Raw genomic sequence first — 18673 nt, 5'->3', positions numbered from 1 at the left:
AACTGGGGTGACAGTCACACAGCTATGCCAGCATTTTCTCTTAAGATCTACTTCTGTAGACCTTTCTATCCGAGCTGGTCTGGAACCTTGGACCTCCTTATCTTAGCTTCCTATGGTAGCTAGGAAGACAAGTGTACACTGCCTTGCCAGGTTTTTTTCGTTTGTTCAAAAGAAAAATAGACCATCATAGATATTGATTGAGCTGCCGGAGTTTGAACTCTGGACCCTGTACTTTCAAGGCAGATGCTCTACTTGTCCCCAACCCAACCAGATGTTGGTCATAGTTTTCATTTACAATTGAAAAAAGAAAGGCTAAAGACACTTAATGGCTTCCTTTCTATCATTGTTTTTTTTTTTTTTTTAAATGAAGTCTCACTGTGTTGTTTAGATTGGCCTGGAATTTCTGGGCTCAAATGAATCACCCATTGTTGCTGAGACTACAGGCATGCAATCATGCTTGGCCTCCATCCTTTTTAATTGAGCATTCTTTGTCAACAAGGATAACTGTGATATATGCACTATAAGTAATGTTGTTCCATGAAATAGTTACTTTTCTTAATCTAAAACATTGTCAGGGTCGCTTGCAATTTGGTAGCATCTCGTCTGTACCTTGTCAAAACCAAAATCATTTGAGTCGAGTAACTCACACTCCAATGCAGGTTTTTCTACAACACTTCTTGTTTTCCTCTTCCTTTACTCATGACCATAGCTATTGTCCCTTAAAAATGTCAACGTCAGGCCTATTCCAGGCCCTGTGTATTTGTTTCTTTCTGTGCCCAAGATGCTGTTTCATAGTTATTTCTTGGCTCCTTCCTACATTGGCTCAAGTCCATGGTCAACTATCACCTTCTTGGCAAAGCTTTTCATAACACTACATTAAATGTAGTTGCAATGTCCCTTTTCCTACCCCCTTTTAATTCCTCCATACTTCTTAGCCATGATGTGGTAGAAATTACTTAATTACCGTAGTCTCTCTGTAACTGCAGGTGCCACATCTTTGGATTCAACTAACTGGAGGTCCAGATAGATGGGAAAAAAGTTACATATGTACCAAACAAAAGATTTCCTAAAGAAAACAGTGCAATGCTTATTTTTATAGCATATATTTATACAGGAATTATAAATCACCTCGAAATGATTTAAAGTGTATGCAAGTTTTATGTCATTTCTTATGAAGAATTTGAATATCCTTTGGTTTTGGTGTTGGAAGGTGCTGTTCCTGCCTAGAATCAATCCCCTCAAAGATAATTGAGGGATAACTGTTCTTTTATTTCGAGTGTCTCTTATAAAAGTATTTTTTTCTCATTCTAGAATTTGAACTCAGTCTAGAGCTTGCTACGCTGGGCATCTACCATTTTGTCACATCACCAGCCTTTTTGCTTTAGTTATTTTTCAAATAGGAGCTATGCATGATCAATACCAACCATGATTCTCCTATTTACTCCTCCTATGTAGTTGGGATAACAGGCACACAGCACAATACCCAGTTTCTGTTCATTGAAATGAACTTCTATTGATCTTGTGAACTTCCAAGTCTGACCTCTTGATTACTAGGATTACAAGCTTCGAGGCACTATGTGTGACTGTAAACTTTTTGACAGCTGTTAAGTGTTATCTTTTATTACTAAGCATGGTTTCTGGCAGGTTAGTAGGCTCTCAGTAGTGGAATGAATTAATTTGTGTTTCAAAAATTACTTTAATTGGGTCTGTATTTTATTAAGCTGTAAGATTTTCTCTTTTTGGGTCCGGTCTTGGGGCCTGAACTCTGGGCTTGCACGCTGTCCCTCAGCTCTTCAGCTCAAGGCTAGCGCTCTACCACTTGAGCCACAGCGCCACTTCTGGCTTTTTTCTTTTTGCTTATGTGGTGCTGAGGAATCGAACCCAGGGCCTGGAGCATGCAAGGCAAGCGCTCTACCACTGAGCCACCTTCCCAGCCCCTAAGCTGTAAGATTAAAAGATAAACTTTCCAAAAACTCTATATCTAGCGCAACCTGGCACAGTGTAGATTTGTACTTTTTTTTTGGAGGGGGGGGTCCAGTCGTGGGGCCTGAACTCTGGGCCTGGGCACTGTCCCACAGCTCTTCAGCTCAAGGCTAGCACTCTACCACTTGAGCTATAGCACCACTTCCAGCTTTTTTCTTTTTGCTTATGTGGTGCTGAGGAATCGAACCTAGGGCCTCATGCATGCAAGGCAAGCGCTCTACCACTGAGCCGTCTTCCCAGCCCAGATTTGTACTTTTATTTATGAACTGTCTACCCCTCTCTTTCTCTGAAGTGTTTGGTCCCAGCAGGAAAGGAGCTATGTCTTTTTGTAATACTTACTTCCTAGAAGGATACTTGGCACATAAGATATGCTTTATTTATTTATTTATGAATTAACTGATCAGAAAAGGATATACAATAGAAACTTTACAAGTGTTGTTTTTGTTTTTCATACAGGTAGACCAGATGAATAAAATAGTGGAAGTTCTGGGCATTCCACCTGCTCATATTCTTGACCAAGCACCAAAAGCAAGAAAGTTCTTTGAGAAATTGCCAGATGGCACTTGGAACTTGAAGAAGACCAAAGATGGAAAACGGGTAAAATATGTTGTGGCTGGCCCTATTCTTTCTCCTCCCTTCCCCTCCCTATCTATCAGATCTGTTATTTTTAAAAAAAAATTTTTTTTTAAAGTAGGTCAGCTTGAACTCTGGCCTGGGCGCTGTCCCTCACTCTTCAGCTCAAGGCTAGTTAGTGCTCTGCCACTTGAGCCACAGCCCCACTTCTGTTTTTCTGATGATTTATTGGAGACAAGAGTTTCATGGACTTTCCTGCCTAGGCTGACTTTGAACCATGGTCCTTAGATCTCAGCCTCCTGAGTAGCTAGGATCACAGGCGTGAGCCACCAGTACCTGGCAGATCTGTTATTTTTATACATCTCGTTGGGTTTTTTTTTGTTGTTGATGTTGGTTTTTTTTTTGGGGGGGGGGCTGAACTCTGGGCCTGGGCGTTGTCCCTCAGCTCTTCAGCTCAAGACTAGTGCTCTACCACTTGAGCCACAGCGCCACTCCCGGCTTTTTCTGTGCATGTGGTGCTGAGGAATTGAACCCAGGGCTTCATGCATGCAAGGCAAGCACTCTATCACTGAGCCACCTTCCCAGCCCAATACATCCCGTTTTTTACTTTACTGGAAATCATTGTTAGAGTGAATGAGTTCTTTGATAACTTAAGTAGATAGTTCGTTCAAAAGTTGAATTTAATTAGACCAATGTTTGCTTTAATGATAGAGGTTCTTCTCTTTATGGCTTCATTAAAAAACAAAACGAACAACAGTGAAAAGGCCTAAATACTTGTTTAGAATCAATAAATTTGACTTTCTCACACCTTGGATATACAGTGAAGTCAGAGTTAATAATTTCGGCTGTAAATAGAATAAGTCATAAATGAAGTAAAAGATTCACTTTTTTAAAAAAATTTTTTTATTGTAAAGATACTATACAGAGGGTTACAGTTACATGAGTGAGGTAATGAGTACACTTCCTCTTGAACATTGTTACCCCCTCCATTGTTTTCCCCCTGCCAAAAAGATTCACTTTTTAAAAAGTTCTTTGGTAAAATATGTGACATGAGTTTTGAGCTTAACCAGTTTATGATGGTTTTCAAGGATATATGAACCAGCTGTAGGATCTTCCTGATGGATTCAATTCCTGGTTTATTGACCTGGATTACAGGTCAATTGCAGGGGTAGGGGACCTTCCAAGTGAGGCTTTTGGAATGTTAGGATTGTTTTGGTAATTTTTTTCTACGGACTTTTCTGATAGCTTAATAGAGCAAGTGATGGCAATTTTGTTTCATGTGTATACAAATTGCAGTCTAGTTGTCCTTACTACCGAGTGTATAGTGAGTCTAATGTACAAGGATATGATTGGATATAGGGCACCTACATTCACCTTGTGATTGTAGTTTTGTCCTCACATTTTAGTGGTGCTGCCACCAGGTGTCATTTTCAGTGAACTGAAGACTAGGCTGCTTTAATTCACTTCCACTTAGATGTGGAAACCTAACTTTCCCCAGATTTATGTTTTGAGACATCAACTTTGATCATGTTTGATCTGGTGGTTTCTGTTCTGTTGATTCTTGCCCTCAATTGTGTTCTTTTACTTTCTGGCTTGACTTTACAGTTTTTCTAAACTCTTACTGTAAAAGCTTAACTTATTTAGAACTTTCTTCGCTTACAGTATCAATTTTCCTCTAATCACTGCATTAACTTAATTGCAACCTATGCTATATTTTAATATCATTCATTTTGATATCTTTTTTAGTTTCTTTTGATAGCATCTTTAATCTACTTAGAAATTCGTTACATAATATTTGAGTTCTTAGATCTATTAACCTAGTTGAGTAGCAGTGTGATTGTAAAACATGATTATGCTCACTTAAAATTCACTGGAGGGCTAGGAAGGTGGCCCAGTGGTAGAGTGCTTGCCTTGCATGCATAAGGCCCTGGGTTCAATTCCTCAGCACTACATAAGCAAAAAAACACCAGAAGTGGTGCTGTGGCTCAAGTGGTAGAGCGCTAGTCTTGTGCTGAAGAGCTCAGGGACAGCACCCCTGCCCAGAGTTCAGCCCCATGACTGACCAAAAAAAACTAAAAAAAAAATCACTGGAATTTGTTTTTTTAGACTAAACTGTCTTGGTGGCTATTATATATACATTTGACAGAAATTATACTTTCTGTTGTTAATGGTCTTCAATTATCAATATGTAAGCCAAGTCACTTAATATTTGTCTTTATATTATGTATGAGGTATGTTTGTGTGTGTTTGTTGTCAATAATAGAGGGCAGGCATTAAACTTCAGAGGTAATTTTTGGCTTGTTTCAGTTTCCCTGTACCTGTATTGTAGTTGTATACTCATGTAGTACTACTGTATGGTTTCTGGTAATTGACCTTTTTAATCATTATGGATTACTTTCTTTTAGTCTGTCTTTGAATTTCCTTTGAGATTATTATAGTCATACATTGTTTCTTACTAACATTTTATGATGTAATTTTTTTTTTTTTTTTTGGTGGCACTACTGGGGCTTGAGCTCAGGGACTGGTTGATGTCCCTTTGCTTTTTCACTCAAGACTGCTCCATTACCACCTGAGCCACAGCTCCACTTTCAGCTTTTTTGGTGGTTAATTGCAAATAAGAGTCTCACAGACTTTCCAGCCTAGCCTGTATTCAAACTTGTGATCCTGAGATCTCAGCCCATTGAGTAGCTAGAATTTGGCCTGTGCTACTGGTGCCTGCTAGGAAATGTTTTTTTTTTTTTTTAATTTAGTCTCATAATTGTCCTTTACAATGAATATTCAGCTTACATAATTATAAAAAGCTTTGGATTTAAGGTATTTCTTGTTGGCGTATTATTTTCAATGTTCTTTATTTTCTATTCCTTCTTTCATGCTTCCATTAGGTTTATTGAGTTCTTTTTGGTACATTATTTCATCTCTATTGACGTGTTACTAGTTCTTCCATTTACAATTTTAAGTGTTACTTTTATAATATGCTCATTTTACATCAGTTTACCTTCACATAATGTATGATGATAATGACCACGAATTTCTCCCTTGTAACTTCTTGTACACTTCTGTATTTTACATAACAAAAACCTCCGAACACATTATCAGTTTTTTAAATGAAAAGAAAAACAAAATAGGCCTTTATGGACATTTTAAAATACAAAAGGATAATGATAATACGAAGATTTTTTAATATTTATCCATATATTTGTCCTGCCTACTACTCTTCATTTGAAGCTTCTGTTGTTCCAGGCTTATATTTGGTACAATTTTCCTTCAGCCTGAAGAGCTTTCCTTTTTTATTTACTTGGTTTTTTAGTGAATGGCTTCTGACAAATTCAGCCATCCTCCTTTGAAAATATATTTACTGACAAAATATATCTATGAGTGTATGATTCTAGATTGGTTTTCTTTTTCTCCCCCCTCCCTGAATTTTTTTTGGGGGTGGGGGGTGGATTACATCTCTGTCTTTCCTTCCCTCCCTCCCTCCCTCCCTCCCTCCCCTCTTTTCCAGCCCTTCCCTTCCCCGCCATGTTCCTTCCTCCACTCTCCCCCTTTCTTTCTCTCCCTTTGTCTTTCCTCCCTCACTTTCTCTCTCCCCCTCCCACTCTCTTTCCTCCTCTTTCTCTCCACTGTCCCCCTCTTTCCTTCTCTCCTCTCTTTCTCCCCTCCTCTCTCCTCCCTCTTTCCATCTCCCTCTTTCTTTCCTCCTCTTTCCTTCTCCCTTCCCACTCTCCTTTCCCCTCTTCCTATTTCTCCTCTCCCCTTATGTCCCCCCGCCCCTCCCTCCCTTCCTTCCTTGGCCATCTTGTCTTCTTGAACTGAAGTTTGAATTCAAGGCTTTGCTCTTTCTACTCAGACTCCAATTACATTGTTACTGAAGAGATCAGTAGCTATTTTTAGCATGGTTTTTCTATCTGTAGTGTTTTACCTCTCTATCTCCAAGCTGATACATGTTTTATCTTTGATTTTCTGCAGTTTGATTATTATGTATTTATGTACTGCCTTCTCATGTGTTTATTCTTATTAGAATTCATTGAAATTCTTGAATCTGTAGATTCATCTCTTTTATCAGGGTTTTTTTTATCTTTTAAAGTGCTTATTCAGCTCAGTCTTCTAGTTCTCAATGTTAAAATGCTTGTTACCCAGGAATCTGTGGCTCATTAATTTCATTCTTCTTTCCTTTGTGAGGTGTTCTATTTGTTTTTGTTTTTAAGATAAACTTGCTGTTTAGTCTATGCTGGCCTGGGAAATGTTCTCAGTCTCTGTCTCAACCTCCTTAGTGTTGTATTCCTTTTCTTTCATCAGACCTGGCTTTTTGTGTGTGTTTCTGGAGTTAGTATTAGTTCTTTGGTTATCTACTCATTGTTGTTTTTCTTTTTCCCTCTTATTCTGAGTCTAATATGCAGTTAAAGCTAGTAAGTAGAACCAGGCATCAGTAGCTCACACCTATAATCCTACTCAGGATACTAAGATCTTGAGGCTCCGGTTCAAAGCCAGCCCAGGCAGGAAACTACTAAAAACCCAGAAATGGTGCTGTGGCTCAAAGTGGTAGAGAACTAGCCTTGAACAGGGACAGTGCCCAGGCCTGAGTTCAAGTCCCAGGATTGGCACAAGACAAGGTAAAGCATAACTTTCAGTAGTTTCTTCACTTGTATATGAGTTTCGTTCCTTTTATTTAAAAGTAATTTTGCTTTCCTGAGAAGCCCATCTGGTTGTCTTTATTTAAACTAAATTGTCTTTAAATTTAAACTAAATTTCTTATAGTTAAGTACCTTTTAAACTAATTACCATATCTAGACCATTAATGTGGATTTTCTGTTAACATTTTATCTAAATTTTCACTTTTTTGTAAGTTGAGTGGTTTTTTTTTTCTGTCCAGTTTTTTACTGCATGTCAAACTATTGAGATAGAAATAAATCATGTTTCCCATTGGAAACAGATCTGTGGGGCCAAGTCAGTCTCATGTACGATTTAGTTGAAACGGTGCTTTGTTTATTTGATGTTAATTCTCTTCTCCAATGTCCGATGAATGAGCTCCTGTCCCTATTACTGCTTACCTCACAATTGCACACCTAACTCTCAAGGCTCTTCCTCTTCCCTCTTGCCTGTCCACATTTGGCTGTCAGAAGTTGGTTCATAGCTGGTCTACAGTGCCCACAGCAGTGGCATGCTTGCCTCTCTTCATAGGTTTCTCCTCTCCCCGGAGAAGCTATGTGGCTCAGTAGAAAGTGACTAGCCTAGCCTGAGCACAGCACTGGGTTAGATACCTAGTACAGAGGAAAAAAATGAAAGAGGCTTTACATTTTCTAGAATTCAATTAATTCTGCTTTCTTTGAGCCTTCTAATGGTTTAAAAAAAAAAAAGCAATGATTTTAAGCCCTTGTTGTCGTATAGCTGTTTCCTTTCCCTTTTCCGCAGGTGTGTGTGCATGTGCACGTGTATACATTGGACCTGGGCTTGAACTTGAGGCCTGTGCTCTCACTTAGCTTTTCTTTGCTCCAAGGCTGGCACTCTGTCACTTGAGCCACACCTCCACTAACAGCTTTTGTTTTTCTTTTTTTCCCCCCTTTAGCTACCTAATTGCATATAAGAAAGTCTCACGGACTCTTCTGTCTTGGCCTGGCTTTGAGCCTCGATCCTCATAGCCCAGCCTCATGAGTAGAGCCAAGCTTCAGGTCTTTTTTGTGCTGGTTATTTTTGACATTGGGTCTTATTTCTGACTGGGGCACGCAATTGGACGGTGCTATGCCTGTTTTATGTTTTTTATCATTGGTGAATAGATGTGTAATACTAGGTCCAGTTCTTGCTTAGTAAGAGTTCTTGAAAACTTAGATATTTGGACTGGCTTCCAACTGGAGTTCCCCCAGACTTAGTCTCTGCAGAAGCTAGGGTTATAGGCAGACATCATTGGCATGTTTTTTGTTTTGTTTTTAGAATGGAAACATTCACTTCACAAGTTTCTACATTGTAACTGGAAACAAATCCAATGTTACCATTCTGAATGCAAAAGATTTTGAGTGTTACAGTATTGTATTGAAAAGCATTTTGGGAAAATCTCAACACATGCCAGAAGCAATTTATTCTGAAACATTTTGTAAACTGTTCCTATAAGCAGGTTGGGTACAGGAGTTTCTTTTCTTAGAACATACTTGTAACCACCTTTATGGAAGCAGCACCGCACTTTCTTAGACCCAGTAGTATAGCTAGGCTCAGCACACCTCCTCTGGAGAGCCGTCGGTGGGTTCTGCTTTGTGCGCCTTTGCCACACCACATGCTATTTGCTTGTGCTTTGTTTGTTTTTATAACCTTGAAAAGAGAACAAACATTTCTAGTTCGAGCCATTCATAAGTAGGCTCTGGGTCATTCCTTAGTTTGCCAACACCTGCTCTATGTTATCTTCATAGTCAATTTGGGTGAAATTTATGTTTAATTTCTTTGGCCACAGTGCATTCAAATAATATTGTGTAAATAGGCAGAGGATCAAACTCCATGAAGTTCTTTCCAGGTAAAGGAATCTGCATATAAAATACTAGAATATTTGGGGACAAATTATGCAAGTTGTTACGTATTCCATAAGATTTAGAGGAAGTCTTTGTTTCTTCTCTTACAGGAGTACAAACCACCAGGAACCCGTAAACTTCATAATATTCTTGGAGTAGAAACAGGAGGACCTGGTGGGCGACGTGCTGGGGAGTCGGGTCATACAGTAGCTGACTACTTGAAGTTCAAAGACCTCATTTTAAGGATGCTTGATTATGACCCCAAAACTCGGATTCAACCTTACTATGCCCTGCAGCACAGCTTCTTCAAGAAAACAGCTGATGAAGGTACAAATACAAGCAACAGTGTGTCCACGAGCCCTGCCATGGAGCAGTCCCAGTCTTCAGGCACCACCTCCAGCACATCGTCAAGCTCAGGTCTGTACTTCGTGCTGGTGTAGGCTTGTACGGATTTTAAAATGTTGATAGGGCTGGGAATGTGGCTTAGTGCTAGAGTGCTATAATATTGTAAGTACTTGACAGGTTCAGTCTCTCATCCGGGGGCCTGGGGAGAGCAGCTGTTAGGTATTTGTTGTAGTTAGTGGTAAGGCTACCTCCTGCATGCAGTAGTCTACCCACTAATTGGAAACAAAATTACTGGCTAAGAATTTAGTTGTTTTTGAAATAGAATTATTTTTCCACACATTGTTAAGTTTTTCCCTTAGTTAAACTTGTATTAGTTTAGTGTTGGTGTAAGAGGACAGCTCTCAGCAGAGAATCCAATGACTTGCTAGTCTGCTTTAAGGTAATATTACATATTTTCGTTGTTGGTTGGGTTTTTTGTTTCGTTTGTTGGGTGTTTTTTGGTGCCATCCCTTCAGGTTTAATATATGTTTTTTAATAACAACTTGAGCATAACTAACTTGAAACTCACGAGTGACCTTCTGTTGTGCTGTTCAAGGTGGATCATCAGGGACAAGCAACAGTGGGAGAGCCAGGTCGGACCCAACGCACCAGCATCGGCACAGCGGGGGCCACTTCACAGCTGCTGTCCAGGCCATGGACTGTGAGACCCACAGTCCCCAGGTGAGCGCATTGTGTGACCAGTGCCTTAGGACGACTACCGCACTCACGGTGGCCTGAGCTCTCAGGAGAGACAGCTTCTTCCTAGCTAATAAACCACACTGGGTCATTTCCTACCACTTTAAAAGTGGCTAACATTCATTTAGGACATATCAGTCATTATTTCAAACATTTTCTCCCTGTATCACGTACCTCACCACAGCAACTTTGTTTGAGCTTTATGCAGTCTGTCTCTGTCTCTGCCTTTACCCCCTCTTCATTTGAACTCAGGGCCTCGTGGTTGCTAGTTGGGTCTTCTGCCAGTTGAGCCACATGCTCTGCCCTTTTGGGTGCTACTGGAGTGTGACCTCAGGCCTTTTCTCATCAGACTGGTTTAGTAGCAGTTCTGTTTTTCCCTGATTGTTTTTCGGATAGAGTCTAACAACCCACTCAGGTGTGTGCCTGAATTGCAATCGTTCTGCTGTAAGCTTCCTGTACTTGAGATGACACATGTGTGTCTTCCCTCTGTGGAGGCAGCTAGCCTGTGCCTGGTCTCCGCATCCCATGTAGCTTAGGATGATAGTGTGTACAGCTGCATCCAGTTATGAGTTGAGGTGTGTGACCAGGCTAGCCTCGAACCACAAACCTCGGAATCTCAGCCTCCCAATTAGCTGCTATCATAGGTGTGAGGCACTTGGCGCCTAGCCTAGGGTTTTGCGTTTTGCCCAGGCTGGCCTGGACCATGGTTTTCCTTTTTGGTTCCACATAGCTATGACGACAAGCAAGTGCAGTGTCCCCCTTCCTTCCATTGGTTGAGTTGAATCTTAGGAACTTTTACCCAAGTAAAAAGTTCAAGCCGACCTTGAACTGTGATCCTCCCAGTGTCAGCCTCCCAGGTAATCAGGTGTACAGGTGTGATCCACTACCCATCTTAAGCTTCACATAGTTCCAATCTCCATTTTGCTATGGGAACTGATACTCCATGGGTTAAGTAACTTTATCTGGGCTGTCACCTCAGTTCATCCTGCCTCTCCTGGTCTTGTATCCTTAAAGTGCTGGTGTCTGATTCTTGGTTAGTTAGATTTTACCCTCTATTGTTTTGTATATTGAATTTGTAAAAGAATCCAGTTAAGTAATTTTTAAAATCAGTATGAAGCCAGATGATAAGGATGTTTCAGTGAGTATAAACTATTGTTCATACTGTGTGCTACATTATAGAGGTAGGTCTGTTGCTCAATAGCCGAAGTAAGCCTGAGTCTGCACTGGCTCATTGCTGCCACAGAGGGTCACATCAGCGACAGTGTCGTCACTGTTAATGAACACTCACCATCCTCTACTCATTGTAAATTTCTCTATACTCTTTCTGGCACTCTGGTATACCTGGTCTTGAACTCGGCCTTGTACTTTGAATTGGTTTTTTTGCTCACAGCTGGTACTCTGTCAACTCTGTCATTGAACCATGCCTCCAGCCCTAAAGTGCAGGCTGCTTTGAATCTCTGGATCTCTTCTCTGCAGCACCTCCTCCCCCTCACTTCGTATCATTAAAATATGGTCCTGCCTTTTGTCACCTACCCCTTTTTACTAGAAAGAAGTGTGTTGCTTCTTGTCAAAGGCCAGATGCACCGAGGGCACTGTCTTCTAGGGACTGTGCCCCTGGCGTCCCGCGGACTCCATGTCTTCAGCCTCTTCTACCTGCTTGCTTCCTTCGAGTAATCTCTCCATGGCAAGTAGCCTTCTCTAGCCCCTCGTCTTTCTTATCCCACGCTTCTGCCACCTCCCCTTTCACCCTTTAAGGACTCTTTGGTTCAGTGCACTTAGCTTCCCATCGCCAGTATCAGTGGTAGCCTTTCCCCGATGAGTCGGGGAACACTGTAATGCTCTTCCTCCACATTCCTCAGCTGCCCCGGGCCGTGTTCACTTCTCCCCCAACCTCTGAAACGCTCACCTGGTTTCCCTGGTAGTATGCTTCTCTGTTCCCATATTTCTCTACCTTCCATGCCTGCTCCTGTTTTGACTTGCTTTGATTTGCTGAATGTTCAGCATCTGAATTAGTTTTATTCTTTCCACTTGACTTTCTTGTGACCACTCTCTATAGCCTTTCCTGCTGTGGGGAACATCATGACAGGTCTTCCAGAGTCTCATTTCATTCACCTATCAGCACTCTGCTTTCTCTGAAGCCAGTGAGTGCTACTAAAGCAATCTTAATTTGCCACACACCCTACTTTAAACTAGACTTGTGTTTCCCTTGTACCTAAAATTAAAATTTAGAACTTACCAAGGTGGCAGTGATTTCATGATTTGGTTCTTAATTAGACCTTTTCGTGTGTGTGTGTGTGTGTGTGCCAGTCCTGGGACTTAAACTCAGGGCCTGGGCACTGCCCCTGAGTTTTTGTACTCAGGGTTAGTGCTCTACCACTTGAGCCATACCTCCACTTTGAGCTTTTTGGTTGATTAAAATTAAGAGTCTCGTGAACTTTTTCTGCCTGGGCTGGCTTCAAATCATGATCCTCAGATCTCAGCCTCCTGAGCAGCTAGGATTGCAGGCGGGAGCCACCAGCGCCCGGCTAAATCATTCTTTAGCTCTGCACTTACCTTCTTCTCTTCTCATTGCACTTACTCAAGTTTTGCAATCTTAGTATCTCTTTATCCCCCTTCTAATCCTCCCCTCTCTTCTTGAATTGCCTGTATTCTTTGCCTAGAAAGTATTTTTTTCCCCACTTTTCTTGGAGATGATGTGCTTCAAATCTTAAATGTCATTCGTACTTCCAAAGTCTGTCTTCTTCCTTTCACTCTTCCAGATATATTAAGTGCCATAAACACATTAAAAGTACCTAGTGCTGGGCTCTTGGGCCTCACACCTGTACTCCTCGCTATTCAGGAGGCTGATCTGAGGATCTAGATTCAAAGCCAGCCTTGGCAGGACAGTGGAGCGAGTTGTGGCTGGAGTAGTGGAGTGCTAGCCTTGAGCAAAAAGCAGCCCAGGGACAGCGCATGGGAGCACTCTCCAACTGTTTTTAACAGAAGTCAACATTTTCCTCAAATCCTTTCTTATTTAATTTTTATTGTTGTAGAGGTGGGGTCTTGCTCTTTTGCTTTAGCTGAACTTCAACTCACAGTCCTCTCTGCTTCAGCTCCCTAAGTAGTTGGGGTACAAGATTACACCCACTACCTAGCATGTTAATGTAATTTTTGGTAGTTGATACAATCAGATCACGAAAAAAAAGTTACATATCCTAGCTACTCAGGAGGCTGAGATCTAAGGATTGCGGCTCAAAGTCAGCCCAGGCAGGAAAGTCTGTGAGATTCTTATCTCCAGTTAACCACCAGAAAACTGGAAGTGGTGCTGTGGCTCAAAGTGGTAGAACACTAGCCTTGAGCGAAAGAGCTCAAGGACATCACCGGGCCCTGAGTTCAAGCCCCATGACTGACTTAAAAAAAAAAAAAAAGTTAAATACAAAAGAGGATCAGTGAAAAATTTTTCCATCCCAAATCATCTAACCACCTAATTTTTAGTAAAAACTAGTGTACAAGGTTTTTTTTTTTTTAAGAAAAAAAACCATACTGTCATTTGTTATAACAAAAAAGATTGGAAACAGTCTTTTTGGAAACAATATCAAATATATAGGGGACTAGTGAAATGAAGCATAAGTAACAACCTTCTATGAATTCATAGAAAGAGCTGCAAATTATATGACAAACTTGTAGGAAAATCAAGACTTTGAAAATGTGTAGGGATGAGTATGGTACCTAAGGTACAGCATATGGAGATCTGATGGGAAACATGCACTTGAATTTTCTTGCACTGTCATAAAATGCCTCCAGAAAGGATAGCAAAACTAGGAATATCTCATTCACCCATGCAATTTGTCTGTATACATTTCTGTATGCAATTGGAAGTGAAATTGCTAAGTCAAAGAGTGAGGTGCGTTGTCATTTAGATAACTATCAATTTATCAACTATCAAATCATCTTCTGCATGCTTCTTCAGCCCCTCGGAGACATGTAGAGTCAGTATTTAAAGCACCATGCTCTGGGTACCAGTTGCTCACATCTATAATCGTAGCTACTCAGAAGCCTGGAATCTGAGGATACCAGATCAAAGCCATCTGAGGCAGGAAAGTCCTTAAGACTTACCTCCAATTAACCACCAAAAAGCCAGAAGTGGAGGTGTGGCTTGTGTTAAAAAGTGCCAGCCTTGAGCTAAAATGCTAAGCACTCGAGGCCCTGAGTTTAAACTCTAGTATTGGCGTATCTGTGTATTCACACAGACATGTGTGCGCATATGCACACACACATACAACTCTGGGGAGCCATAACCTTGAGGACACTTGCTTAGCACGTGCGAGGCCCTGGGCCAGATTCCCAGCACTGCATCCCATACTCTTGCCCTCCTCTCCCCTCCCCTCCAGTTTTCTTTTTCACTGAAAACTTTACAGTTTATAGCTTCATTTTATCTGCGGATTCCTGTGAGGCCAGAAAATATTAAAATGGAAAATTCCAGAAATAATTGTTGGGTTTTTGTTGTTTTTGCCAGTACTGGGTCTTGAACTCAGGGCCTGGGTGCTTAGCTTTTATGTGCGAGGCTGGCACTCTACCATTTGAGCCAGTTTACTTCTGACTTTTTGTTCACAGACTTACCAGCCTGGTATGGCCTTTGCACCATGATCCTCAGATCTCAGCCTCCTGAGTGGTAGGCTTAAAGGTGTGAGCTACTGGTACCTGGCAGAAATAGAATTGTTTTCAATTGTGTATGCTTGCGTAGTGTGGTGGCATCTCACACACTCCTGCTCTCTGGCGCTCTGTCCAGCTTTCTCCACGTTGCACCCACTCCCTGTGTACTGTCATAGAGGGGACGCCTGAGCGGTCGGTGACAGTGGGTCTGTCACACGCTTGTTTTCCATTAGCAAATGTTCTCAGTAACAGTTCCAGAGCACACATGTGATGATGCTGGCGATTCCCATAGGCCACAGAGAATCTCTCACGTGCTTACGGCTTCCCTTAGTGAAAATGTCAAAGTACTATAAGGTGTTTTGAGAGAGGCCATTTACTAGAACTTTGACTGCAGTGTAGTATTATGATTGTACTATTATTATCAGCTATTGTTGCTAAACTCCTACCATGCTGAATGTGTACATGAAGCTTTTTCACAGGTATACAGACACGGCACAGTGCCCCCCATAGTGGTAGGATCTGCATTCATGGGTTTCGCGTGAATGGTTAGAAAGGAAAGTTTGTATGTAGTGAGCATAGACTTTTTTTTGTCATTTCCTAAACAAGTGTATTTACTCTTAATAGTATTTCTATTGTATTAGATATTATAAGTAATCTAGAAATTATTTAAAATAGATGTGCATAAATGACGCTTGCCTTACATAGGGAGCTAGACATCCATGGGGTTTGATATCCACAGGATCTTGCAATCAGTCCCCTGTTGATACCAAGGAGCAACCATACATACGTTCCTACATCCACACATGCACACGCGCTTTAAACACTGTCCAAGGTTTTAGGCTCACGCTGGAGATTTGGGTAAAATGTTTGGTCTAACAATAAATATTGGCAGCTGGTGATAGAGACAGAGTCTTTGTGTGTGTGTGTGTGTGTGCGCGCGTGCGCATATGTGCGTGCGCTTGCGTGTGTGCATGCATGCATGCACGGGCACCAGTAATGGGCTCGAACTCAAAGGCCTAAAGTTTTTGCTTAGCTTTTTTGCTCAAGGCTGGTATTCCACCAGCCATACCTCTAATTCCAGCTTTTTACTGTTCAATGGGCAATAGGAGTCTTTCTGTCCAAGCTAACTTTGAACCTGGATCCTCAGGTCTCAGCCTTCTAATGAGCTAGGTAGGATTCCAGGCATGAGCCTCTGGCAGAGACAAAAGTCTTTGTCTTCTCAGAGCTTACAGTGATAAAAATGATATAACAAAACATGAATGAAAGATGTAGTATTTGCTATGAGAACAGGAAAGACAAAACAAGAGAAGGGTCTGGGAGTATTATTCAAAGATAGAGCCTTGTAGTCATTCCCCATGGAAGGAAAAATAAAGGATAAAGTGATTTGGAACATGACTAAATGTGTTGGGTGAGATCTATTGAGTCAAGCAGGGCAAATGGATGGCAGGACCCTCCCCCAGTGTGCAAACTGGAAGGCTGCCCATGGGGGTTTGCTCCCTTCTTTATCTGAAGTCAGAGCCGGTGTTGAAAGTAATGGATCTACCACCCTTAAGGGCCTTACTTGCCCACTGAGCAATAGCCACAAGACAGAATTGAGGCATTTCGAGTGCCAGGCTAACAGTGACATGCACTCATCCTCACTCCATCAGTAATTTAGGACATAGTCGTACCTAGTCCGAGGGGAGCTGGAAAGTACAGTATAAGAATGAGAGCAATAAAGTCCTGAAGTGCAGCCAGTAGCCTGTGGCAGAGAGGCTAGACAGCATTAGCCAAGTGGTTAGTTAGGGAAGGCTCTGGAACGGCGGAAGTATAAGAAAATGACGTCCAGCACAGATAGAAAAGGGTGTTCTGGGTGGAAGAGAACAGTGCCACATGCACTGAAGCAGTTAAAGACCTTGCCAGGTGGAAGAGTGAAAAGAAGGGACGGTGTGGTTTGAGCCCAGGTGATGATGACAAAGAGATGGGGCCGCTCGGTGCTGGAGGCTCAGACCCGTAATGCTGCGCCAGCTGCTGAGCAGGACCACGTTTGCCAGCCAGCCTGGAGAGACTGTCCCAGGAGAAATACCCAGTCAACAACAAAGATGCCAGACCAGAGCCATGACTCACATGGTAGAGTGCCAGCCACGAGCAGGAAAATGGATCGAGGGTGCTAGGCCTCAAGTTGAATTCCTGATTCCAGCATAAAAATAAAATGAAAAGGAGGGAGATAGAAAAAAAAGGAAAGGATTAGAGAAATGGCATTGTTTTCCTAAGAGCAGTAGATGACTGGAGGGATTTCACAAGGGACATGATTGGATCTGAGCTTTAAAGGGACGGTCCTGCTTCTGTTTGGAGGAGGGCCCAGAGAAGGGCAAGGCCTGCCTTGGAGAACATTCTGCTAGTAGCTAAGCTGAATGGTGGCAGTAGAGGTGGGTGGAGGAGGTCAGATTGAGGATCTGTTTCACAGAAGTTTGCCCTGCCTTAGACATCACTTCCAAGGACAAAATGACAGTGAATCCTGAGAGTCTGTTAAAAGCACCAAAAACCTCTTCCTTGGTAATGTAAATGCTGAAGGGATTGCAGATTAGAATAAATACTCTTAATAATCCTTGGAAAATGTGTCTTCATAGGTGCGTCAGCAGTTTCCGGCTCCCCTTGGCTGGTCAGGCACTGAAGCTCCTACACAAGTCACTGTTGAGACTCACCCCGTTCAAGAAACCACCTTTCATGTCGCCCCTCAGCAGAATGCATTGCATCATCACCATGGAAACAGCTCCCACCACCACCACCATCACCACCACCACCACCACCACCATGGACAGCAAGCCTTGGGTAACCGGACCAGGCCAAGGGTCTACAATTCTCCAACAAATAGCTCCTCTACCCAGGATTCCATGGAGGTTGGCCACAGTCACCACTCCATGACGTCCCTGTCTTCCTCAACGACTTCTTCCTCCACATCTTCCTCCTCTACTGGGAATCAAGGCAATCAGGCCTACCAGAACCGCCCAGTGGCTGCTAATACCTTGGACTTTGGACAGAACGGAGCTATGGACGTTAATTTGACCGTCTACTCCAATCCCCGCCAAGAGACTGGCATAGCTGGACACCCAACATACCAATTTTCTGCTAATACAGGTCCTGCACATTACATGACTGAAGGGCATCTGACGATGAGGCAGGGGGCGGATAGAGAAGAGTCCCCCATGACAGGAGTCTGTGTGCAACAGAGTCCTGTGGCTAGCTCGTGACTACATTGAAACTTGAGTTTGTTTCTTGTGTGTTTTTATAGAAGTGGTGTTTTTTTCCAAAAAACAAAGTGCAAAGCTGCTTGAATCAGAAGGAGATTAACACACTGAACCGCTACAAGAGGGCAAAGCTGACTTTTTTTTTTTTAAACTTGAAAAGATTGCAAAGGGACAATGAAGTTTTTAAGAGCCATGTCCAAACCCATCTTCATGGATAGCTCAGAGGTATCCTCTTTTTCCTCCCCCATTTAACTTGCCACCTCCAGTCATAGTGGGTTTTTTTTTCTTTTTTTTGGTCTTTCTATTCAACAAAAGTTAATGTTCAGATGTTGGTCTTGGTCATTTGCCAACTAATTTTAACATAAAAAGGCAATGCACATAATTTGCATAAAGGGCCCCGTGAGGGTGTTTTGTTTTGTTTCCTTTTTCTGCCCCATCCCTCTCCCCTTCTCTCCCCCCTTCTCTCCTCTCCCCCTCTCTACCCCCCCCCCCCCCCCCGCCCCCTCCCGCCTCCTCCTTTTCCCTGTTTTTGTTGTTTTGTTTTGGGTAGGGATGGGTGGGAAATTTGGGTTTTTAAGTCCTCGAAACACACTTGGGCACGGAAAATGCAGTACTGTAAGGAAGAGGGACCTCCAGCTTACACAGACACCGTCTTCAGCCGCGTGACAGGGACGCTGTGTTGACGTT

General features: G+C 42.2%; 1 protein-coding gene across 2 annotated transcripts in view; it reads left to right on the top strand.

The window, feature by feature from the left end:
• Dyrk1a (dual-specificity tyrosine-(Y)-phosphorylation regulated kinase 1A) overlaps window positions 1-18444 on the top strand; it is a 98302-nt gene extending 79858 nt beyond the window's left edge. For both annotated transcript variants that reach the window (XM_013027543.1, XM_013027542.1), the window contains exons 8-11: window positions 2440-2580; window positions 9158-9464; window positions 9988-10112; window positions 17369-18444. In XM_013027543.1, coding sequence (XP_012882997.1) covers window positions 2440-2580; window positions 9158-9464; window positions 9988-10112; window positions 17369-17989 — 1194 coding nt within the window. In that variant the 3' untranslated portion in view covers window positions 17990-18444. The remainder of the gene's footprint in view (window positions 1-2439; window positions 2581-9157; window positions 9465-9987; window positions 10113-17368) is intronic.
• Window positions 18445-18673: the final 229 nt, after the last annotated feature.

Source organism: Dipodomys ordii, unplaced genomic scaffold (genome assembly GCF_000151885.1).
Source record: "Dipodomys ordii isolate 6190 unplaced genomic scaffold, Dord_2.0 Scaffold104, whole genome shotgun sequence".
Classification (NCBI taxonomy): domain Eukaryota; kingdom Metazoa; phylum Chordata; class Mammalia; order Rodentia; family Heteromyidae; genus Dipodomys; species Dipodomys ordii.
The sequence above is the reverse complement of the archived record's forward strand: the minus strand, read 5'-3'. Positions and strand labels throughout refer to the sequence as shown.